This window comes from Mytilus galloprovincialis, chromosome 3 (genome assembly GCF_965363235.1).
Source record: "Mytilus galloprovincialis chromosome 3, xbMytGall1.hap1.1, whole genome shotgun sequence".
Taxonomy (NCBI): domain Eukaryota; kingdom Metazoa; phylum Mollusca; class Bivalvia; order Mytilida; family Mytilidae; genus Mytilus; species Mytilus galloprovincialis.
Genome location: NC_134840.1, coordinates 105,751,997 through 105,778,306, shown reverse-complemented (window position 1 = coordinate 105,778,306; position 26,310 = coordinate 105,751,997). Strand labels below are relative to the sequence as shown.

The 26,310-nt window shown below is 33.0% G+C and overlaps 1 protein-coding gene and 1 long non-coding RNA gene across 3 annotated transcripts; one reads left to right on the top strand and one right to left on the bottom strand.

Annotated features, from left to right (window-relative positions):
* Positions 1–5,082: 5,082 nt before the first annotated feature.
* Positions 5,083–23,752, bottom strand: LOC143069678 (uncharacterized). Of its 2 annotated transcripts, XR_012976459.1 has the most exons (3): positions 23,641–23,752; positions 15,439–15,522; positions 5,083–5,430 (listed from the first exon to the last, which is right to left on the bottom strand). It is a non-coding gene; the product is annotated as an uncharacterized LOC143069678 (long non-coding RNA). The 2 variants fall into 2 exon arrangements; XR_012976458.1 differs by lacking the exon at positions 23,641–23,752 and having other exon boundaries at positions 15,439–16,114.
* On the top strand, positions 15,628–25,631 carry LOC143069677 (interleukin 17-like protein). Its single transcript, XM_076244431.1, has 2 exons — positions 15,628–15,696; positions 24,622–25,631. Exons 1-2 carry the CDS (start codon positions 15,673–15,675, stop codon positions 25,093–25,095), a joined length of 498 nt encoding a protein of 165 aa, XP_076100546.1. The 5' UTR covers positions 15,628–15,672; the 3' UTR covers positions 25,096–25,631.
* Positions 25,632–26,310: the final 679 nt, after the last annotated feature.

Here is a 26,310-nt window from a genome sequence, read left to right as displayed (position 1 = left end):
TACATCCAGGCACTTTTTGTTTATATTTTTTTAAAATGGTTGATACATGATCCATGAATAAGGAACTTGTGTTTTTATAACAGACTAATAGTTAAAGTTGTCGCAATTTGTTCCCTAACTTGGCTCTAATTAGAATATAATGTCATTTGTATGACCACAAGAAAAAAATAATTACTGATTCCAGAAAATAAGATATTGCAAATACATATATATGTTAAAGGCATTTTCTATATCAACCATTCTATGAAATGACAACAAAATATTGAACAAATTGTCTTGTTATTTGTTTAAATAAAATCTATTGCCCCAAAAATACCAATACCTTGCAAAGAAAATAAAAACCTGATTGTTGAAGTGTTACGTAACTTTACAGATCTTTTTAATACAGTATAGAATCTTATTTATGTTTTATGAAGTGGGCTCTTTAAAGACTGTGATTTTGAAGATGTTACATCACATATGGAGAAACTAATTCAATCATTTATTGAGCATTAATGATAATAATAAGTGTTCACTGTTCGACTTCAAAACAATGTTAAAATAAAACACATAGATGTCACAGGGTTACAGTCTGCACCAAAGATACCAAGTAACCGTTGTCAGCCATATACAAATAGTTATTAAAGGTACCAGGATTCTAATTTAATACAACAAACGCGCGTTTCATCTTCATAAGACTCATCAGTGACGCTCAGATCTAGATAGTTATAAAGCCAAACAAGTACAAAGTTAGTTTGTCATGAATCAGGCCGTTTTCTTATTTGAATTGGTTCATAATTTTAGCCCAGGTTTGGTCTACTATAGTCGACTATGCAGTATGGGTTTTCTATAATTATTGAAAGTTTGAGGTTTAAACATATTTTATTTGTTAAAGTACAAATTGGAAATTGTAAATATATATATAAATATGGATCAAAAGACGGAAAATTGAAGAAAAAGAAAACAATAATAGTACAGAAAATAAATAAAAAATAAAAATGAAAATATATAAATAAATAAATCATTATTTAGAAAACAGAAACACAAAAAAAAAACAACAAAAAAACAAATAAAAAAAAAACGAAAAAATAAAAAGGACAAAAAAAAAGGGAGAAGATGATTTGTGTGCGATCATGATTTGCTACCTAGACAATTTGAAATCTTTCCGAACTTTTAATAAACTCAAAGACATTTTTGAAAATAGTTTGGTTTTGCTCTAGAGAAAGAAGACAACTACCCGAGGTAAGTAGTTCTATGTTAATTTTACAATTATTTGGAAGCCAGCGCAAACTTTCAAACATTTTATTTCGTATGTCTGAATATAATATACATTTAAAAAAGAAATGATAGGAATCTTCACGATTAACACCACAGCGGCAAGAAGGGTCAGAAATAATATTGACCCTATATAGATCATAGTTTAAGGATGATGCAAAACATCGAAGTTGGGTGAGAATTATATTCAATTTTCGATTTCCAAATTCATATTGCTTCGGTACAAATATATTACTCTGAGGATAACGGTTTTTTAGTTCAGTTTTAAATTTATCAATTGATTCCACATCACGAGTTGAATCATCAAGATTATTCCAAAGACGTATGGTTGATGGAATAAAAGAATCATTAGTTAGTGCTAGTCTGCAGAATGGAATAATGATGTCATTTCCATTGCGTAGAGGATAGACCGTCATACTTTGTATTTTTGGGGAATTAAATTCGACAAATATTCTGGAACATTTTTATTTTGAATATTATAAAACATTTGGATTTTTCTTCTCTCTCTTCTTTCAGCTAATGTTTCCCATCCAAGTTCTTCATATTATAATAACCCTTGAGCTTATTGAAAGTCTAAAGGTATCTAACAGTTGCTAACATCCCCGTTATTAGGACTAATGTGGGTAGCGGTTTCATTTTGCCATTTAATAAGGGGCTTTTCGATTTGAATTCTTATTGGAGTTCAGTTTTTTTTTTATTTTACTTTTCATAGGCACTCAAACCGCCTCCTCATATGGCAAACATTGTCGGAAAAACGTCCATCTGATTAAGAAAAGAAGTACGTAAACAGAAGCTTCTTTGGTTTCATTAAGCCACATACGATACTATTAAGAAGGGGAAAAAATTTAATGGAAAAAGATAACCATTTATTTTAAAGTAGTTTTATCTAATGTGTCTACAATCTGCATATCTTATATATAAAGGCAATAGCGACATACCGCTGTTCAAAAGTCATAAATCGATCGATAGAAAACAAATCCGGGTTACACATCCATTAATGGATTATTCTCCTCGTTTCTCCATCTGGACATGTGTGCATGAGGTTACATTCCTATAACAAATGGCGAATGTATATAGATCACAGGGTTTTACTCCGTCGATATGCCTAAAACATCTTCGTTTATCACGCGATTCTTCAGGGTTTTATTGGCGAGTTTTGGATGTGTCTATGGGCCACTAGATATCTCTCGGCCGGAAGTCAGAATAAAATTCTCGGAACGTCTTGAAAGTTTTCGGTCATCTATGCAGGTCTTCACAGGTTGTTATCTACGTCTTTGATATGGTCCCTTGATGGCCCTTGACGACGCAATTATATTTGTTTTAAAACGTTACGACCACTGTACACTGTGTGTATTTGGGTCAATTATAACGTGGTATTGTCTGTTGTCTCGATAACATGTAAACAAATTATGTTTGAAGATTTAACCACGGAATACTGTGTATTTCATCACAGACTTGCGGGATAGAACATTCTGATTAAAATGTTAATTTTAGATCGGAAAACAGAAAGATAATATTCTTATCAAACGAATTTAATTCAATCGGAATCAAAGAAATATATAAAAGATATATAATACTTTATTTATGTTTCTGAAGAAACTAACAATGATTGAAATCAGAATATTTTCAGAGTTGCAATTAAGAAATAAGTATTTTATATGACAAGATACTCTGCTTTGGTATTTTTAAATATTCATTTGTAAAGGAAACATAAAAATTAAATCCAAATAAATTCTTGCATCCTACAAAAAATGTTTATAAACAATAATCATTATATTTCTACGTTAATTATTTCATACCATTTTAGTATTTAGCCGGGTTTTATGAGTAATTATTATTTATTTTTTTGTATTATAATATATCCATAAAACGGAAAGTAAAATAAATTTATTAAATATTTAAATTTTAAACGGTCGTGAACAAAAATACTTGTGTGTTTTCAATTCATAAAGCATGATTTTAAATCCTTGCAGCTCACAACAACCGCAAAAATAATTTACAATAATCACAATAAAATTTAATTACAACCATAATGTTGATTATTTTATACTGTTTTAGTATGGATTTAGAAGTCTTTGCTTATATTTTGTATAGTAATATATTCACATAGTGGAATGTTAGAATTTAAAAGTAGATTCATTCGATAAATATAAATGTCCATCCGTAAATACTTGACGTTCGTGTTTATTGATATTATATATATTCAAAAGAATTTGAAAAAAAAATTACTGACCGGAACGTTAGTTTATTACAAAATTTTAATTCAATTTTTGTTTGTTTGTTTTAATAGTTTAACCTTATAGCATCTACATATTTGTACTATGGTACGGTTTTGAAAATTGTATTCATTGTGTTGACCAACTATTCACACGTCTTGATTAATTCACCACATTATAGATCACATTTCAAAAGCACACTATCGGTTTGCGTTCTCACAAATTCCGGATAAACTGTCAATGAATCCTGAGTCAAATCATTTAGTGTAGGCCGTTTGACATTCGAATTCAACTATTAGATTAAGATATGTGATGACGCAAATGTGTATTCTTTTCCTGAGCTTTCTATTTACTATTTCGTGCGCTAAAATACTACTTGCATGCAATACTATTAAATTCACTCGTGAACGCTTATTTTCGTTTTTGTTATCTAAATTCAGGACACGGCAGAAAGAGCTTTACATATGACTTTCAAGCACGATCATTACTAACGGTATTCTAACCTCGAGTTGTTTCTCTTTTGTTTCTTTTTTGAGTCACTGTCCTATTATAAACTTTGACCTTTTTGAAAAGCTAAGGATTGTCTACCCAAGGAATAGATTCCTTAACTTTGTAATGTATTTAGCCTTTTAACTTTTTTCATTCGAGCGTCACTGATGCTTTTTTTGTAGACTTAACTCGTGTCTGGCGTACATCATTTTAATTCTGGTATCTTTAAGGATTTCCTGATTTTACTTAAATCAATTCAAACATTCTACAGGGAAACTTAGTTTTGCCGAAGAATTTCTTAATTCAGAAGTTTATAAACCTGTGCACACTTTAAAAAAATATATATAAAAAGGTAGCCGAAGAATTTCTTAATTCAGAAGTTTATAAACCTGTGCACACTTTAAAAAAATATATATAAAAAGGTAGATACCTTTTTATATATATTTTTTAAACTTCTGAATTAAGAAATTCTTCGGCATAAACCTGTGCACACTTTAAAAAAATATATATAAAAAGGTATGTAGATACCTTTTTATATATTTTTTTTTAAAGTGTGCACAGGTTTATAAACTTCTGAATTAAGAAATTCTTCGGCAAAACTAAGTTTCCCTGTAGAATGTTTGAATTGATTTAAGTAAAATCAGGAAATCCTTAAAGTTTGAGACGTTTTATGAGACCAAAATAAGTCTCTTCATAAGAGGTCCCAATCAATTGCATGTCACAGGTTTCACCGCATACATGAGTAAAGACAGCTTCAAATAAGAGTCGAATATGATAGATAAAATAAATGCATCATGAATTCCAGATTATAAAGCAAACTGAGTGCATAAAATATTGCGATAGGTTTGTGCAATTTGCATAAGTCATCTGATTAGTAGGATTGCCAAAGGGTTATAATCGAAAAAAAAATATGTGCATTCCCAAGTGATAAATATAATAGTCGAGCTTTAAAATAGCTATTCAAATAGAAGCTGTAAATATGTACTTTTAACTGGCTTCTTCTTTTCACAGTCAATTATTTCAATTCAAAAGCAAACACAAACTCAGCAACAATCTTTTGGTGACCCGGCAGTCAGCGGTCTTAGGTTCATGTATTGCTTTTCTTTTTTTTAAAGAAAGCAACTTGTTTTATTCTTGGTTTGTGTATTCAAAATGGTTTAACGAGTTCTGAACTTCTGTAAACTACTGTTTCATTTTTTGGTATCGGGTTGATACTGTCGTTGTCGCACGGTTAGTTCCATTTCTGGCGTCGGGAAGATACCGCAACTGGTGGACTATTAGTTCTGGCACTGGGGTGATACCTCAGGTATTTCCATTATCTTCCACGGGAATGATAACTCTACAGTGGACGGTTATTCCTTGAGTGAATCATCAGCTTAGTCAGTGTGTCGGTTTGTTAGGAGAGTCTGTATGCAGTACGAGCGACTGGATATAAAAATTGAACATGTTACTTCACTTTTTTAAGCAAAATCTGTAGACAAATTAAGGAATAAATGTATACTGTAGAATGCTAGTGTGAACATAGCAGATAAAACCAATATTTTTAAAGATGTATCTCAATCCTATTCTTCGTGTATGAGTCACCTTGATACACCGGACCTCGCCTATGTGATAATAGAAGACCATGCATACATGCTCTTAAACTTCATACTTTATGTGGCCTTTTTAACTTGTTTCGATTTGAGCGTAACTGTTAATGAGTCTTTTGTAGACAAAACTCACGTCTGGTGCAAATACAAAAAACGAAAAATTGAAAAAAGCGATACAACATATATTCAAGAGAAAAAAAGCAATTGACAAATAAGAAAATATAAACAGAAAAAAGGAAACACCACAAGGTCAAGAGAAAGATACACAAAAAGGCACATTAAAAAGCGTAAATCTCAAAAGGATCAACATCACAAGTTTAGAGAATAAGATACACGAAAGACACGCTAGAAAATGTAAATCACAAAAAAAAAAAAACACACCAAAAAGGCACGCTAGAAAATAAAATTTGTAAAAAGAGACATGAAACGGTTGAAGTCATATTAAACTATTTTCTTATAATACAATAAGAAGAAACTTGAATCAATTAATGCATGCAGATACATTGTATATAAACAACACAGATTTACGGAGCACGTAAAAAAAATGTAAATGATAATTCGAATATATTTGTTGTTTGTTTATGTTTTTCAGATGTTTGCGTTTGTTAACGAAAATTTGGTACAACAGTGGTTAAATAATTTGGTATTTTTGGTGACTTTTTTCACAATCGGTTAATATTATCAATATATTCATTTCATGTTTTAGCTTCACGGTTTTTACCTTGCTCTTGCGCAATGCGGTTGTAAAATTGCTAACGAAAGGTGTCGTGGTTAATGCAAGCAAATACTTAGGCGTTACTATCAGTAACAACCTATCCTGGGACAATCTCTGGCGCAGAGATCATATCCGTTCCATACATGCTCCGCAATACTACACTTGAGTGTAGTTTTACGTAGTATTGAATGTGTCACGTACTCGGGGGTAGTGACTTCTGGGTATCGTACCAAAGTTTACCCCTGGATATTGGAAGCTGCACCGTTTCTTATATTTTTATCTTTAATTTGTTAACTTTTGCCTCTGACACACAATAACAATTTGTGGGACGTGTTGCTGTCTTTGAACAGACCTTGTGTTAAGCAACAACCAGTGCTAACCTGTGCACTATTCCAAACCTTGCTAATGTCTACCTATGCGCTACTATCCTGTGCACCGCTATCCTGTGCACTATCTGGCTTATTCAGCCTGTGTACTGCCTACCCAGTGCACGTATTTCCGCACAGTCGCCTATGCACCTATTACCCGGTGCGTAAATTCAACTTTAATACTCCTGCAACCTTATTCAGGTACGCAGATAGATTCTTATTCAGATTCTAAATAATTACCTTTTCCCTTCTTTAAGGCGTCTGGATTATCCATCAAACGACCCTTGTTCTGACAGCACATCAGCTTATATACTAAGGTTTTGGACCATACCATTTAATTTGGACGATACCATATGTCTTATTCATATGAGTGTTTATAATTACCTAACCCTTAATGCTAAAACGTTTGAATGACGGCCCTTATGTTTACTACTACCGATCGGAATATTTCCGGGTATGCTAACCACGACCGGTCCGTTACTGATTCTAAATATTATAAATATCCATAGCAATGCAAACAAAACAAAATCGAAAGTAGACAACTGTTCAACTTTCAAACATAACGAGTTCGTATAACAATGTTTCAGCTTGATAAAAGAAATAAGATGAACCCTAGTAAAATAAAACAGGTGATCCATGTTTATCACATTACCCACGCCTCCAGGAAATGCGTCCCCGCATTTATCGAAATCAATTGAGCACATCTACATCAAGTGGACATTTTTCAGTCCCAAACTCTATCCGGGTATTGCCTCGAGTCATGCCATTTAAAAACCACAATTATAACCGTTACTTCTTCAGTAGCTAACCACTAGAATAACTCGTAGATGTATGATCTACCCGACATGACAAGATTCCCACTCAACTGTATACTATTGTCTTTACACTGGAGGAAACGTTAAACATGGACATCAACTTAAACACGTCAACTTAATCATAAGTACCCTTACATCGTTTTACATCTTTATTTGAAACATGTATGCTGACATATTTTAGAGCCACCAATTTTTAACCTTTAAAACCAACAAGCCAAATGTTACATTTGAAAACCACTGAAAATAGCAAAGCCAAAACCGGTATGAAATAATTTTGCCTAACAACCGGCCACTTATGGACCACTCAAAGAGCTTGTTGAGAGGGATCTTTAACGTGCACAAAGCGTGGTACTCCTTGAACACGGGACCTCGGATTTAACGTCCCCATCCGACGGACATACATATTAAAATATACAATAAAATAACATTTAGATAGTGATTCCTTCACTTCTCCATTACTATTTTTTTTATATTTATATACATGATAGATTATATATACAACAATGAGATCCAAATTATCGAACAAAATCATGAAGCCATGCCGGCTGTTTGGTAACCCTGCGTGGACGCCCTGCGTAGCCTGACTCATCCCTTGAATCACTTTGATCAACAATGTTGTCAGCACTATCAAGCTCCTCATTGAAAATTTCGGGCAACACACTTTCCGGCACAAAAGCATCATTATTATTTTCGTTCCTCTCTGTTTCTCCTCTCAGTAGTTGGCCCTTGCACAACCTCATTCTATCTACATGTATGACCTGTGGTCGGCCACGCCTACCACAGTTAATGAGATAGTTAACATCCGAGTATTCTTTAAGAACTCGAAAAGGACCACGCCAGTAAGATGTGAATTTTGGAGAATGACCAGCTTTTCGAATGGGAAAGAATACATATACTTGGTCGTCTTTCCTAAATTTGCACCAGTTTAACTGTTTGTCATAATACTTTTTCTGACGCACCATTTCCTGTCCTACGTGTTTTCTAACAAAGTGGTGAGCTTCTTCCATTCGTTCTTGAAGTTCCCATGCCCATCAGTTTTGTGGAATTTTCTTTAAATAATCAGGTACATCGTACATGAGGTCCACAGGTGTAGCAACTTCGCGACCTAACATCATGCGATTAGGCGTACATCCTGTGGTCTCATGTTGAGCTGATCTATATGCCATCATAACGTAGGGCAATAAACAATCCCAATTCGAATGCTGTTCGTCAACATACGCCGTCAACATTTTGGCCAATGTTCCATTAAATCTCTCTACCATTCCGTCACACTGCGGATGGTAGGGTGTGGTTCTAGTCTTGTCTATCTGTAATAAGTGACACATTTCCTGAAATAATTCGCTCTCAAACTGCGAGCCTTGGTCAGAGTGAACTACAGTAGGCACGCCGAAACGCGTAATAACCTCTGCTACTAATATATTGGCTACAGTTGATGCAAGCATGTTAGGCATTGGAAAGCTTTCCGTCCATTTGCTGTAATAATCGCTAATGACTAGGATATACTTGTGCCCTCTCTCGGTTTCGGGTAGTTCTCCCAATATATCCATAGCAATTCTTTCCATTGGGTAACCCGATTTTTGCAACTGCATAGGAGCCCTTTGCCGTTTATTCTGACCTTTTCTCTTTGCACAGATTTCACAACCGGCTATATAGGCTACTATGTCATGTCGTACACCAGGCCAGTAGAACCTATCTTTGATTCTAGATTGCGTTTTCTTGATGCCAAGGTGGCCTGACGTCTTGTTATCATGGCACTGCTGAAGTATTCGACGTCTTTCTGTAAGGGGCACTATCACTCTCCTTTTGTTGTTGTCTCTGTGCACTTTGCAAAGTACTCCATCCTGAATCTTCAGGTCATCAAACTGCGACCATAAGCTTTTAATAACATAATTGTACTCTCCTAGATTTTTCAAGTTAGGCTTGTGCCCATCTTGTACCCATTGTCTTACAATTTGCAAATTTTTGTCATTGTCTTGAAGATGTTTGAGGGATATTTCTGTGTCGTCCTCCTTGTCTCTTTCACATTCATCGGGCTTTGATGACACTGTCTGTACAAGTTGTTGTGCCTTCCAATCAGAGCTATATCCACACTGTCTACAAGGTATCCTACTTAACGCGTCTGCATTTTGGTGCTGACTTCCTGGCCTGTGTTTAATTTTCATGTTATATGTACTCAACACTTCAAGCCATCTTGCTAATTGTCCTTCTGCGTTTTTGAAGTTTAACAACCATTGCAATGAGCTGTGGTCCGTTCGAACGATGAATGCTCGGCCATACAGAAAATGACGAAAACTTTTGACGAAGTGTACTACTGATAAGAGTTCCTTTCTAGTGACACAATATTTCCGTTCTGTTTTTGATAATGTTCTGCTTCCAAAAGCAATGACTCTCTCTTTACCATCAATTTCCTGTGATAGCACAGCTCCGATAGCGTTATTACTTGCGTCAGTGTCTAGGATGAATGGTCTAGATAAGTCTGGATGTGCAAGAATGGGTGCTTTAGTTAGTTTTCCTTTCAAGGCTTGAAAAGCTTCCTGACATTCTTCTGTCCATAAGTACTTTCGTCCTTTTTCTGTTAGTTGATGGAGACATTTGGCGATTTTTGCAAAATGTTCTATGTATCTCCGGTAATATCCACAGAGACCCAAGAATGAACGTAATTCGCTCGCATCAACTGGAATGGGCCAATCCTTTATGCTCTTTATCTTTTCTGGATCCGTGGCTACACCTTCCTCAGTGACGACATGTCCAAGAAAGTTAACTTTCTTTGAAAATAGTGTGCACTTCTTGGGTTTGAGCTTAAGGCCAGCTCCCTTTAGTCGATCAAAAACCGATCGCAGATTTTCGACCATTTCCTCAAACGATTTTCCAACCACAATTATATCGTCCAGATAAACTAGACATATACTCCACTGCAGTCCCGCCAATACTCTCTCCATTAATCTTTCAAAGGTTGCTGGTGCACAGGCAAGGCCGAATGACATCTGTCGAAATTAAAACAGTCCCCTTCGGCTGGCAAATGCAGTTTTCGGGCGATCTTTCCCTGCCATTTCCACCTGCCAGTATCCCGAACAAAGGTCTAAAGTAGAGAACCATTTATTTCCGGACAATTGCTCCAATGAGTCGTCGATGCGGGGTAATGGATATGCGTCTTTTACTGTTAAATCGTTGACCTTGCGACAATCAACGCAAAAGCGTGTAGTACCAGCCTTTTTCTTTACCAGTACTATCCCAGACGACCATGGACCGTCGGCTGGCTCAATTACTCCGCGTTCAAGCATGTCATCGAAATGTCTATCGACTTCCTCTCGCATATGAATGGGGGTGCGGCGAGGCGGTTGTTTTACTGGTGCATTATTTCCTGTATTTATGGTGTGGCGCACCAAATTAGTTCTACCTAAGTCCCTGTCGGATGCTGTAAAAAGATCTTTGTATTCATTGAGAAGATTTTCAACTCCACGTTTTTGCTCCTGGCTAAGATTTTCGCTGCAATTACTCAGTAATTTTTGCAATTCAATTCTTAGGTTCTGATCCTTATGTATATCAGTAATATTTTGTCGTCGCTTATCACGTCCTGGATAGGGCTTATATTTCCTACAATTGTCCCAGCTCTTATTATCTTCACTACATTCGATACATTCATAAAGCGCAGTGGTACGGTTTCTGAGGCTTTAACTAAAGTTCTTGCCATTAAGGCACTGTCCTTTGCTACAAATTTGTCACAGGGTTCAATGATTCCTAAGCCTACTTCATTCTTTGTTGACGGATATTCGTTAATATGACCCCGGACCAAAGCTTCTGTGCCTGGCTGTATGCATGTATCTTCAACTACAGACACTCTATAGCAACCAAGCTGTCCAGTGAAGTTCATTGGTATCACCTGGTTATTGCAAACCATATGTTCTTCTTGTAAATTAATCAGACATCTATTTTTCTTGAGAAAATCTAAACCAATTATGCCATCTAAAGCAAGATCCGCTACTACTGCCTCTGCTAAATATACGTTATGATCAATCCAGATGTGAAATTCACCTTTTCCCGTAACGTTTAGTTCAGAGCCGTTTGCTGACATAATAGTTTGATCCACTTGATTGAGGTTTTGCATCTCTTCTTTTCTCAAACTATTGAATAATTTATTTGATATAAGAGTGACAGTGGCGCCTGTGTCTACGAGAAACTGGCCTTTATATTTCCTATAGCTACGTCTATATATGCCCCTGCTTCTTTCGTAGAGTTATTTTGAACATTCAGCTTGATTTGCTTTCTCCGCTGTCTTCTTGTTTTAGACTGCACTGGCCTTGCAGAGCCATTCTCATGGTTCCTGTATTGACCGTTCCCATTGCCGCCTTGCTTTCGTAGCCTACATTCTCGCTTAAAATGTCCATATTTACCGCAATTGTAACATTGCTGATTCTGTTTCCATTCCGGATCGGCAGTGTTTCTTTGTCCGCTGTTTTTAAATTCATTTAAATCCATTCGGAGTGATTCTAGTTGCTTAGTAAACGACTCCATCATTTCTGTAAACTTATCGTCCTTAGATAATTCTTGTGTACTATTATCTGCATGCGTAGCCCGCATCTGAGGTTTTACAAAATCTTGTCTTTTCTCTGCTTTGTAGAACGCCTCAAGTTCGACAGCTAAACAGATTGCTTGATTTAAGTTTTGCGGTCTGGATTGCTTAATTTCTATCCTCATCTCACTATCGTGCAATGCATCTAAGAAATAATCCTTTGATAATGTTTCTTTTACTTCAGTGGGTGCTAGTGGGTATGCTCTGTTTACTAATCGCCGTATAGTTTGTCCTAGTTCTGGAAAGGTTTCACTTGCGCACTGGCGTCTCTCCTTTAATTGAACTCTGTATAGTTCGTTCTGATTTGGCGGAGCAAAACGCTCTTCTAATGATTTCACTAAGGTCTCATAATTCATTTTCTTATCAGTTGGTAAATCACTGAAGACACTCTGTGCGTGCCCGCGAAGGGCAGCGGCAAGGTAAAGCCCCTGTTCATATTCGTCCCAATTATTGATGATAGCACATGCTTCAAAGTGCGATTTAAAATCAACCCACTCGCCAGACCCATCATAATTGGCCAGTTTGATTTCTCTTCTCGTATTCTTTCCAGGCGTGCGTACTTTTTCCTGGTTATTGACAGCCTGTTTTGCATTTCTTTGGCAAGGTCTTAAGATAGGAGAAATCTCCACTGAACCTCCGCTACTGGTACCGGGCGTTGCGCTAGTTGTTTTGTAATGCCCTTGCTTAGGGCGGGCTCCCTGTTCGTGCTCACTTACGTAAGGTCCAAACAATGTTGGTGCATCATCAGCTCGTTGAAGCTGTGTTTGGACTGTGCGCTCTGTGACATCGCCGAAATCCGTGCGCCTCTTCTGAGCAATACCAGAATCTGTCAGGTTTCTAGGTTGCTCTTTTGGGGTAGAGTGTTGTGGTGTCAAAAACATAGGATTTTGAGTTTGTCTCAACTTTTCTATCTTTTGCTTTACATCTTCCTCTAACGTACTTATATGCTGTTGTAAATCGTCCATGTTTAATCAAGTATAGGTGCATTTGCCAATATCCCACCGCTGCCACCAAAATTATGTCACGTACTCGGGGGTAGTGACTTCTGGGTATCGTACCAAAGTTTACCCCTGGATATTGGAAGCTGCACCGTTTCTTATATTTTTATCTTTAATTTGTTAACTTTTGCCTCTGACACACAATAACAATTTGTGGGACGTGTTGCTGTCTTTGAACAGACCTTGTGTTAAGCAACAACCAGTGCTAACCTGTGCACTATTCCAAACCTTGCTAATGTCTACCTATGCGCTACTATCCTGTGCACCGCTATCCTGTGCACTATCTGGCTTATTCAGCCTGTGCACTGCCTAACCAGTGCACGTATTTCCGCACAGTCGCCTATGCACCTATTACCCGGTGCGTAAATACAACTTTAATACTCCTGCAACCTTATTCAGGTACGCAGATAGATTCTTATTCAGATTCTAAATAATTACCTTTTCCCTTCTTTAAGGCGTCTGGATTATCCATCAAGCGACCCTTGTTCTGACAGCACATCAGCTTATATACTAAGGTTTTGGACCATACCATTTAATTTGGACGATACCATATGTCTTATTCATATGAGTGTTTATAATTACCTAACCCTTAATGCTAAAACGTTTGAATGACGGCCCTTATGTTTACGACTACCGATCGGAATATTTCCGGGTATGCTAACCACGACCGGTCCGTTACTGATTCTAAATATTATAAATATCCATAGCAATGTAAACAAAACAAAATCGAAAGTAGACAACTGTTCAACTTTCAAACATAACGAGTTCGTATAACAATGTTTCAGCTTGATAAAAGAAATAAGATGAACCCTAGTAAAATAAAACAGGTGATCCATGTTCATCACAAATGGAACGGATATGTGATCTCTGCGCCAGAGATTGATCCTGGGATAAACACATTGATAATATTGTAGGCAAAGGAAATAAAACATTGGGATTTATCATAAGAAATCTAAAAGATTGCACAAAACCAGTAAAAGCAGTAGCATATACAACCTTCAGTGGAATATGCCTGCACAGTTTGGATCCATCGAGCCGAAAAAAGATCAAAACATTAAAACAAGTTCAAAAAAGAGCAGCAAGATTTGTTCATAATAACTATCAAGAAAGAACAAAAGCGACACCTATGGACAGTCAGTATTCCCAAAGACCATCAGGGATTGGAATCAACTTCTAGCTAAAACAACATCGGCTGACTCGATAGAGGGATTCAGAGCTGCTTGAAAGCATAGCGTGCATTTAATTTTAATTGTAAATTGGCGAACGTTTTAAATGTAAATAACTTTGAGAAGACTTGCTGCCTTGCCTGGCACTGCGCTAAGTTTTGGTGGAACCATGCACATTCAATATGATTTCGGTAACTTACTTGGACGAAGAAGCAGAATGTCAATGCGTACGGTAAATCAGTCGGAGAACTAGAGTACAGGAAGAAAATAGTTCAATACATTTCTAAAGATTTTGGATAAAATAAAAGATTACACGTTTAAATTAGAAAAAAACTTTCGAGTATATAAAACATGTTTATATGTTTTTTTTTTAAATTGAGGTATTATGTGACTTAAGATAATATTTAAAAAAAAACACTCAAAGGCAAAACACAAATGTGAACAAATGAAAGAATGACATTATATATAGTCAAAAGAAATGAAACAAAAATATTAACAATGGTCATTTAAACGTCTCAAATAAGACTATAGACTAATTTCCTTCTAAATTTACTAAAAATTCCATAACAGTAAGCAATTTCTGATCAATCTATCTCACCCATTTTGTTTACTTTCTTGTCATGTAATTTTTTATTTGCTTCTGTCGACAAGCTCTTCACACCATTCTTTAAATAAAGGTATTGATAACGTATAGGTAACTATGACCTATTGTGTACACATAGACTAGGGTCTGGTTTGAGGTCGGGAATAGAGGGGACTTCATTTCTGGAGTTTATTTCATATTCTTTAAGGTAATTTTTCTTTAATCTTTACCCTTCTCTATTATACTTTATAATTATATTACAGCACTTTGACAATTCTTTTTTTTTTCACCCTTTTATTCTACATGTTTTGCAAATGATTCCCTTGTAGTATTTTGTAAACGACATCCAGACCCTCATAGACAACTTTGTCTGACTATTTAAATATGTATAAGTCACAGAGAAAGAAAAATATTTATATCTATGTTTCGTTTAAAAAAAATGCCATAGTTCTCAATATTTAACAATTGTCGCAATATTCTTAAACGAACACATATTTTAAAAAGGAAATAGAAACTTGGTATCTCGTTCTCATGTCTCGTAGACATTTACCACTCATCTTTTCTCATTGTTATACTACCGCTTTTTAAGTTCCTATTTTCGATAAATTTCCCTTTTTATAATTTATACTTTGTATACAATTTACCACTGATTAAGACGGCGTTATAAGTACTTACAGAAGCAGTTGTATGATAATTATTCCAGCCTACAACAAAATTCACCTTTTCCGGGTTTTTCTCTATCCAATCGGTTTTGATTTTCTGGAAATAGAAAAATTTAATTTAATGACATCAAACAAATCTATATTTATCTGAACCCATTTACTATTGACCCTATTATTTATTATATATACATTTAATATAAATAGAAAAGCATCGGCTTGCATATCTACATGGACTTGGTCAGTTCCAATGGACACAAGAATAATATTCCAGGTATGCTTTCAATTCAAAGTTATAAATCACTGAGAAATTTTTAGGTTGATATTCTAAAACGTTATCTTTATTTATTGAATTTATTTTTTTAATATGTATTTTTTTTTTATAAAAGTCCATGGATTGCTTCAAATGTATCTTAATTTCTTTGCAGTCGTATTTACTTTTTTTACACAATATATTAAAATATTTATGTTTTAGATAACATATTATATAATATATATTATACAATCCATGTGTTTTACATGTGGGTCTTCTGAGCAAAGATAAAGTTTGAAATTACATTAAAGATCATTAAAATATAGATTGAAAAGGAACAAACTTATAATTTTTCAATATCTTATTCATAATATAGTATATTCAATGATCTTGAAAGAACTATGAAATAAATCAAATACAATTAACGTATTTCATCCGGTTAAATATATAGGAATGAATAATAAATGTACGTAACACATAAATATGTTTTGATGGTCTATTAAAAAGAAAAGAAAAAGAAATATATCTGTTTGCTACTGATTTTGTACAATGTCTGTAGATTTCTATAGTGACAATATTTCTCGAAGAGAGACTATTTAGCGTTCTGTCAAATCTTGATTGAACTGTTAAATTTTAGACGGAGAGCCAACAAAGAACAAACATTTAATCATTAAGTAATTATAAAAAATGCTGACTGTCACATATAGATATTTATATAAAAAAGAGAATGCCTTCAATTTTAAACAATCTTCACCAATATGAATAAAGTCTTCTTTCAAACACACAAATAAGTTCCTAGAATTGGAATAGGAACCATTCTAGATAAATTAAATAAAAAAGAAGCCCATTAAATCAATTAAAGAATTAAGGCCACTTTATCTTATAAATGCATTGAACCTTAGTGTTATCTTTTAGTCGTGTCTGGTATACATGTATTAAATAAGAGTCGTCTCTTTTGGGTCTTAATATTTTGTTTGGTGATGCTTTTGGAGAGCAAAAAAATAAAGGGCCTCATAAGTATCAAAACTTTGACAGTGCATATGCATACACATAATATATGTTGGTAAACACAAACAAACTGTATAAAAAAATGCAGTAGTTGTTACTTGAAAATTATATAAATTGACAGACAAAACATTCATTGTTTTGAAAAATGTATAAATATTTATATGTGCAAAATACATCATTTGATGTGTGATACAGAAAATTGGCAGCTTTGAAAAAATACTGTCATTGGGTATACAAGAGAGTCAGTTTGGGGTCCTTCATTAAAATGGCATTTGTAACTTAAAAAAAAACGCTTTTCAGCCTAAAAAGAACTAATGAGAATTATCATATAATTAGATTCATCTGCAATAACTTGATTTCTTTATTCTGTGCATAGTTAATTTATGTTATTATGTTTATTGAATAACCCTATTCTTAAATTTTTCCACCGCTATTCTTTATATTTTTGCATTCTATTATTCTCTATTTTTGTTATGCTCATTTTCTTTTTACCGTTTTTTCTCTATTGTGTAAACCCCAGCCAGACCCTTATACATATTTACCATTTACTGCAAAGGTTTGACAGAATAAAGATATATATACAAGATATTGCATATCATTGCTGAAGGGCTGTCGGTCTGCGAGTGGGTCGCCAGCTCAGAAACACTGTTTGAAAGCACAAAATAGCCAAAACTGTCACAAATTAGATTTGCCAGCTTTATTTCTTTTATATATCAATATGTACATAAAAAGGGTTTTATAATTCTTGTTATTACTAATATCATTTACTCACAGTTAATGTTAGATATGTTTAAGATGATAACCATGCTAATATCTTTTAAAACAAGGACCTATCATTATTTCTCCACGACTTTGACTTATTACAGCATTATCCATTTTAACAGAATTTATTCATGAAATATTTTGAATTTTGAATTTTACTATGTTCAGAAGATATATTTCCTTTTATATTCAAAATATGAATTGAAGGAGGTGGTGTACCTTTGTGTCAATAAGACACTATAACCTTATGTACAGCACATTAGCGAAGAAAAAAAAAACAGACTTCAGATTGTGTTTTATAATTAAACCATCGCTATATAATATGCATTAATCTGATAAACGGTTATTTTCTTAAAAGTAACATTTACATAGAAATAATAATTATGACAATAATCATAATAATAATATTAAGAGCTGCTCCCCCTTTCAGCCCCAACCGAATTTCGTCAGTACAGAGACATTATACTTGAAAAGTTTCCAAGAAAATGAAAAAGTCAATTATTCAAAAAAATAAAATAAAATAAAAATTACATCATGGAGACATTTAAGTGCATGTAAACACAGTAAACGTAAGTGCACACTAGCTGCCACGTGTCAGACGAATTTCCTTAAAAATCTAGAGTAGTTAATGTTTTTCTAGTATTTAAATATCACAAGTGAAAGATTTATTTATTCAAATTTGTTTGTGAAAGTTTTTCAATATATATTAAATAAAACTGATAAACATTGATAGGCAAACATCCTTATAGTTCAACTTAACCAATGAAACCTCTTAAAAGATCAAGGTGACATTTTGAATATTAGGTATAGATTTCTGGGGTTCGACCATGTTTTTATTAATATATTGACATTTAATAAAATAACGTTAAAGGCATCTTATATGAGCACTGATTTTAAGAATTTTAATAACGGCAAAATGCAGACAATAGCATAATTTTTCAGCAATAGAAAAGACAAAGCACAACAGACGAAATAATTATGAATTGTAATACACAGCTTTACTATTATGTTTTTTTTTAATATTCATTTAAGGGGGGTGTGTGGAACTTTTTATTACTTATTATCTTATCTGATCGGATTAGCCAAAATATAAATGAAGAATACAACAATCGTGATAGAAGAGAGAATGGATTAGTGTGTTGTTGCGCAGTGGCAAATATTTTATGTTTTTGTCGGGTTTATGATGGTCAATATGCATACATATAGCCATCCATTTATTAGAAAAGACCAAAAATCTGAAGTGTTTTTTTTTCTCACTGGTGTGCTGTACACAAGATTGTTGATTGGTGAATTTTGTATTTTGTAACTGTTGTCCTGTTTTCGATTTATGATTTGATAAAATACATATATACCATACTTCAAAATATTGAGGGAAAAAAAAGAAATTGCTGACATGTAGCTAACAAATCTGTCCTATGCTAAGACATGTATTCATGATTATGTGTTGGCTGTTCTTAAAGCATCTTCTCAGCGGCACATCATTTATTTTTTTCTTATCTTATTGAAATAATGGGCTTTATAAACACCATAAGTATAAAGTTCAGGATTTGATAACTAATTTGTAATAAGATTTTACAGTCAAACTTCTTGACTGAATTTTGGTTGGTAACAAAGTCCATAACTTAATAATTTAATCAGATACACATACATTACTTTCAATGAAATCTAAAAAGTCTCTTTGTACACTAAATAAAACATAAATATTAAAATATGAGATATATCATGGCGAAAATTGATCATAAAAACACACCAAAGGAAGGCAACATGACACAATTTTGAATTTCTTATATACGGGCCGCTACTTTATAAATATCTTTGCGAAATGATTAAACTCTATGAGTATATCATATAAACTAGAGTTATTATCTTACACCTTAAAAGGCGTTATTGACCTTTTAAGATGTTTATATACTATAGTGCAAACATCCTGGTCTGTTGCGTTGAACAATTGAAAGGTTAGACTAGGTTCACACACTTATAAAACCAACCATATTATCGTTCGATAATTTTAGAGATGCCTGCTGATACGCCAGACGGTATATAATAAAAAAAAAGGGTTATCTTTCCTAATTTTCAGAAAAGTTTCCGATAAATTTGATAGAAAAATTTACTGGCGTTTAAATCATTTAAATCTCGTAAATTTAGTTGAAATATACAAATCAAGATAAAAAAAAACAGTACTTTTTTCTCTATTCTTTATCTTTTGGAATTACTTTCTCTATTTTTATTTTTTTTGCCCATTTTTCTCTATTATTTATAGTTTACCACCCAATTATTCACTCTTTTTTGTGCCTTTTTTTCTCTATTCTATAAAGCTTTCGCTGACGTCTTTACTACAACATGTAAAAATTAGACGATGTATGGCATGATTGCCAACGAAGCCGTTACAAGAGATAAAACGAAGTGGTAGTAAGCAACTGAAGGCCACCTTAGTTGTTTTTGTACATTTTTCTTTATCCTGTATAAACCCAAGGTTTTTAAAACCAACAAAGAAAAAAGTTAATAGGTCCAAAATTACTTTTTTTTTCAAAATTGATGAAATAAGAGAGGTAAGCCTGTATTTAGAGGCGTTATTAGAAGGCCGTGTGTCCCCTTATTGGGCTGCATGTATATTTAATGCACTAGACGTTTAAGCAAGCCACCACTCCTAAGTTGCCTTATTGTTGCCCTACTTTTTAAAATATTGAAACCGCATCTGATATAGGTTTCACTCGCCACATATATATTTATAAATAGTAAATTTCGGGAAAGATTTCTGCAACGTAGACAAATTGGAATTGTATCTAACTACAATTATCTTGCATTTTTTGTATCATGGAACCTTTTATTATACAATTTTTAAACTAAAATCTAATTATTCCTAATTATAAAAAAACTTGTATGCCCCCTTTGGTGAATTTTGCTTTTGGTTTGAAATCTCTGCTAAGGCAGGGATATGAATCAATCAAATTAAGGTCATCACTCAAGAAATTTTACGGTCGCCATCATGAGCTGATTGGCCATTATGACAAAAGTGTATGAAATCATATCTAATTAGTTTTAAGCTGCTTTGGGAAATTTTTTACTTCTATTTTAAATTCACGTTTGAATAAATTTTATGATGATTTTTGTTTACTATGTCAGAATCAAGCTGGGGCCAGAGAAGGTTATTCTACTACAGATAATTTATTTGTTATCTACATGCTTATTAGTATCATGAAAAATAAGAAAAAGAAACTATTCTGTGCATTCGTAAATTTTGCTAAAGCCTTTGATACTGTTTGGAGAAAGGGTCTCTGGCATAAATTACTTGTAAATGATATTAACGGTAAAATGTATAATGTAATTTTTAATATGTACACTGGTATTAAATCTCGTATTGCATATAATAATACTTTTGATGCAATATCGGTGTAAGACAGGGTGAAAATATGTCTCCTTTCTTATTTTCATTGTATTTGAACGATCTTCAACAGTTTATTGAAGAAAAAAATGTATGTGGTTTAAATTGTATTACTGATGAAATAGAGAATGAGTTTGATATCCACTTAAAACTGTTTGTGTTATTGTACGCAGATGATACAGTGTTATTTTCGGATAATGCATCCAATCTACAGTTGCAATTAGATATATTCTTTGAATATTACAGTACCTGGAAATTAAAGTTATCACAAGTAAAACTAAGATTATAATTTTTTCTGGTGGTAGATTACCCAAAAATATTAACTTTATATATTCGTTGGAGATAGTCAACGAATTGACATACTTTGGGTTGAATTTTTCAAGAACAGGTAGCTGTATGAGTGCTTAGAAAATTTTAGTTAGAAAAGCAAATAAAGCAATGTATGAAGTATTTAAAAAGAGGAGGTTGCACAACTTGTCAATGAAATCACAATATGATCTATTTGATAAAATTGTGAAGCCAATCCTCCTGTATTGGTGTGAGATTTGGGGTTTCAGTAATACTGATATTATAGAAAAAGTGCACTTAAAATTTTGTACACTATTACTAAACCTTAAGAAGTCGACACCTAATTTTATGATTTATGGTGAACTTGGTATTTATCCCATGTCTTTATATATACAGCTGCGTATGGTTAATTTTTGGTAAAAATGGTAAATAGGGATGATAACAGGATTGCTAAAATATTATACAAATACATGTTCTTGAAGAATTCTGACAAACAATTTAGGTCAGATTGGTTGAAATACGTTAAAGATACATTATAGGAATGTGGATATAGCAATATATGGTTGTCACAAGGAAATTTTAATTCTAAGTGGTTGGGTATAAGTTTAAAACAAAAGTTATTTGATCAGTTTCAACAGAAATGGAGAGCTGATATTGACTGTTCATCAAAAGGTTTGGCCTACAAATTGTATAAACAAAATTTTGAATTTGAGGAATATCTGAATATTTTAAGTGATTTTAAGATAGAATAACATATTGTAGATTTCGAACGGGTAACCATAAGTTACCCATCGAAACTGGTAGATGGAATAAGATTGAGCGAAACCTTAGATATTGTAACTTATGTCATTGTAACGAGATTGGTGATGAATTTCATTACACTTTGCAGTGTAGTTCTTTGGCAAATTTTCGAGCACAATATTTGGATACTTTTTTCTTGCACAGATGTAACATACTAAAATTTGAAAATCTATTTCAGTTAAAAATAAAAAAATAAGTTGAAAAAGATGTGCAAATTTATCAGGGTTATAATTTTTCGAGTGAGTCTTCCTGGTTTATCACCACTCTTCGCTACTATACTGTTTATTTTATTTTATTTCATATTTTTATCTCATCTTGTTTGTGTTATGTTATATAACTTTTGATGAACTTCTTTGTACCATTGTAACTTTATGGTGTTTGAGAAATAAAGAATCTTGAATCATGAAATCTTGATATTCTTCTTCAGTCATAATAACCTTCCATCATTACCGGACTGAACAAAGAAATAACACGACGAGTGCCGTATACGGTGCGGGAATGCTAAACCCTTCCGGAGCACATGATTTCACTCCCGGTTTTTAGTGGAGTTCGTGTTGTTTCTTATTTATTATTTATAACTGTTGATGTAAATGTCTTTTGGTTTTACGAGTCTTTGTTTACTCCTTGGTTTTGATTGTTATTGTCCTCTTGACTTTTATTTTTATCCTAAATTACCTAAAATTGCAAAATCTTTCTTAAAACTATTGAGGGCCTTCCAAAATCATTTGTCGTTAGCTAGATGTTCAGAAATTAAACGCAATTGTGTTAAAACTCTATAGAACAAGAATTTTTAAGAATACATAATTTAAAACTTTTTTTTTAAAGACTTGTTAAAGAAAAAAAGGATGATTTAATTCCAGTGATTTTATTAGTATAATTTTGTTTATCGCGAGACTTTTATGGGATTTTCAGTCTTTAATGTTTAGGTAAGTTATCATATAATACATTAAAATCTGCAAAATTATACAAAATTTTAAACATAAATTAACTGTCATACAAGTGAGAGTTTAAGCTAGCTATATTACCAGGTATAATCAACGATTTACTACATAAGGAAATGCCTACACCAATTCAGGGATATACCAGTTGTTTTTCATTCGTTTGACGTGTTTGAGCTTTTGTCTTTCCGATTTGAAATTTCTCTGCAGTTCGATAGTTTTGTTATTTTACATTTTATGTTATTTGTTTATATTTTACCATATGAATTCCTAAAAATTCCGTTTTGTCAAAACAAATTGTAAGCCGTTTGAAATAGCTATCCTTAAAATTTCAATGAAAAAGTTTCTTCTTATTAGCAGCTGCGTATAGCATAAATAACATTTCAATGTGAAATTTAAAAGATTTAATCAAAATAAAGGATCATATTTGCTCAGTTTAGATTATCATTGAAATTGGCCATATTTATATAAAAAAAAGTTTAATGCATATTCATGTCGATGGTCCCCCTAGTAATTTGTTTCTACAAAAAAAATAAATGGTAAAAAGTGAAAAAAAATAAATTTAAGAAACCATAGATCTGATTACGGAGGGGCGATTACTCTTATTATAGATTTCTAAGGAACTAGTATCTTAGGATATTTGAAAAGAGCTATACTATCAATTCGTATTTCTTTTTTAGAAGAAATATACTGTTCACATAATTGTTCTTTTTTTTCGTTTTTGTACGTATAAATGATAAAAACATTAAACCCAAATAATTTTATAATATCAATAATGGAAGTTACCTTTTGTAGAATTGTATGCGTACGTCCCACACAGGTTTGAATTAAAATGACCGTTTGAATGTCAGGGGATGTGCCCTTATTTTATAGCCCCAAAAAGTTTGACCTTGATCAGTACATTACATTAAACATAGATTACACTTTTCGAGGTAAAATAATCTAAAGTCAAACATCCTTGTTTTATGTTAAGCCAATGGGATTTCGTTGAATAGCATTTATTGTAGATTTGGGAAAAGGCTAAACGCAGTTTTACAGGGTCAAGGTAAAATCAATAAAGCCGCACCGAAGGAACATTTTATTGGTGAAATATAAAATATGAAGATTTTTTTATCATTCTGTTTTTTCCATTTTTGTAAAGTGATTATTAATGAATTATTCTTTGAAATTATCACAAAAATTGTAGAATAATTGTATATATGGACGCACCAAATATTGATTTCGAAATTTAAGAAATAAGAGTTCCTTTTTATACTAGTTTATTAGTATTAAACTAATACAAAATTTTGTTTTAGGGGCCAGCTGAAACCCGCCTCTTGGTTTGAAATTATCTCGTTGTGTGGTGGCCTTGAGCTGTTTCTGCTCTTTGGTCGGGTTATTGACTCTTTGATATATTCCCGATTTCAATTCCAAATATATATATAATAATAATAATAATAATATGTGAGTAGATTCATATTGGGATATAGAGATGTCATGTGCATTGATCTTTTATTTAATCAATCTTTGTGTTGTTTGTTTGCTTTATCGCTAGCGTATAATCTAAATACCCGTTTATTTATCAATGATTCTATTATCACAATTTCAATGCTCTTCAACTTCGTACTTTATTTGGCCTTTTTAACTTTTTGGGATTCGAGCGTCACTGATGAGTCTTTGTAGACGAAACGCGCGTCTGGCGTATATACAAAATTTAGTCCTGATATCTATGATGAGTTTATTTTCAATTGAACTGTACAGATAAATATCTTTTTTTTAAATTTTCAGATTCTACTTACTTTTATAGACATGTTGTTCCTGTTCGTTTTTCCATCAGAAGGACGTTCATTACATGTAAGACACTGTCAACAACCTGACGATATAGAGGAGGCTTTCAATAATCTTAGGAATCAATTAGATCTAACCGTACTATCGAATACAGAAAGTACAGAAATCATACCATGTCCTTCTCAAACGCTGAGTCATCATGGTGACCCTCAAAGACTTCGCTCTACTTGTCCATGGATATGGGAGGCAAATATAGACAACACAAGATACCCACAAAAAATTTACAATGCCCGTTGTATATGTAGAAAATGTATAGGTTCATCAACAAAATATCATTGTGAATCTATTTTTACACGTGTGAAGGTTTTTAGAATTCTGAACTGTGTAAATGGTTTACTTCGATACGTTCAAGACGAACAACGTGTTAGTGTAGGGTGCACATGTGCCCATAAAAGAACACACAATAATTCATAATGTAGTGTAAAACACATGTAATTTATCGAAGATAAAGAGAATATAGACAGAGTTAAACATAGTTTTAACTAAGTTAAATAGGGAAAGAACATTTCTTCTAGTCAAATCTCCGGCCATTCCAGCTTACCCACCAACAAAAACTAAGCGCCAAGAAATAGCCAACAGTGTCGAAAGTGGCGTCAAAGACCAACCGATCAACCGTTCTAGTCATATCAGATTTCATATTATGCAATGTGTTTAACACACTCACCCTGTGTCTACCTTACTTACAAGGATTTTACATCATTCCATTTTACTTTCTGTCCTGGTAATTTTAGAACAGCCAATGATTACTTACCTTCAAATTTTAGAAGATGTGTATCATAACGATAAAACCAGAAGATCCCGAAGGATTGTTAAAATGGACAGTAGAATGGAACGTTCTCATACTGAACAGAGAAGCATCAACAATTTCATTACAACGCAATCAGCATATATAGATAGTCTCATATTGTGTATAAATACGAAATTAAAAAAATGTTTAATACCTTGTAAAACTTTTGTTTAACTCTTTCTTTTTTTACTGATATTCCGATATATTCCAACATGGAACATTATCATATTGAAGGGAAAAAAAGTCTGAAGATTAAAATTCACCTAAAAGTAAATTTGTGAAAAAAACGTTCATACCATTTATTAAACGCACATATGTAGTAAAGGCGCGTTCAGGTATTTCAACATCTAATACCATTCATTAATATTGTATATTTAATGTATTTTTTATTTTTTTGTTGGTGTCACGTTTATCATTTTCATTAATTTATTTTTGTTTTTTGTTTTTATTTTACTTTTTAGTTTTGTTTATTCCGGTGTTTTTTTTTTTTTTTTTTTTTTTTTCGTGTTATTTTATTAATTTTATTATGGTTTTACTTATATAGCTGACTATGCGTAATGGGCTTTGCTCATTTTTGAAGGCCGTACGGTGAACTATAGTTCTTAATTTCTGTGTCATTTTGGTCTCTTGTGGAGAGTTGTCTCATGGGCAATCATACCACATCTTCTTTTTTTTATATAGACGAAACGCACGTCTGGCGTATTTAATTAGAATTCTGGTACCTTTGATAACTATTAAATGTGAGTGTCCCATAATATTATGTTGAATTGATTAGTATTTATTTCTTTGTTAATTTGTGATTTGTTTAATTGTTTCGTCACATATTAATATTAAACGAGAAA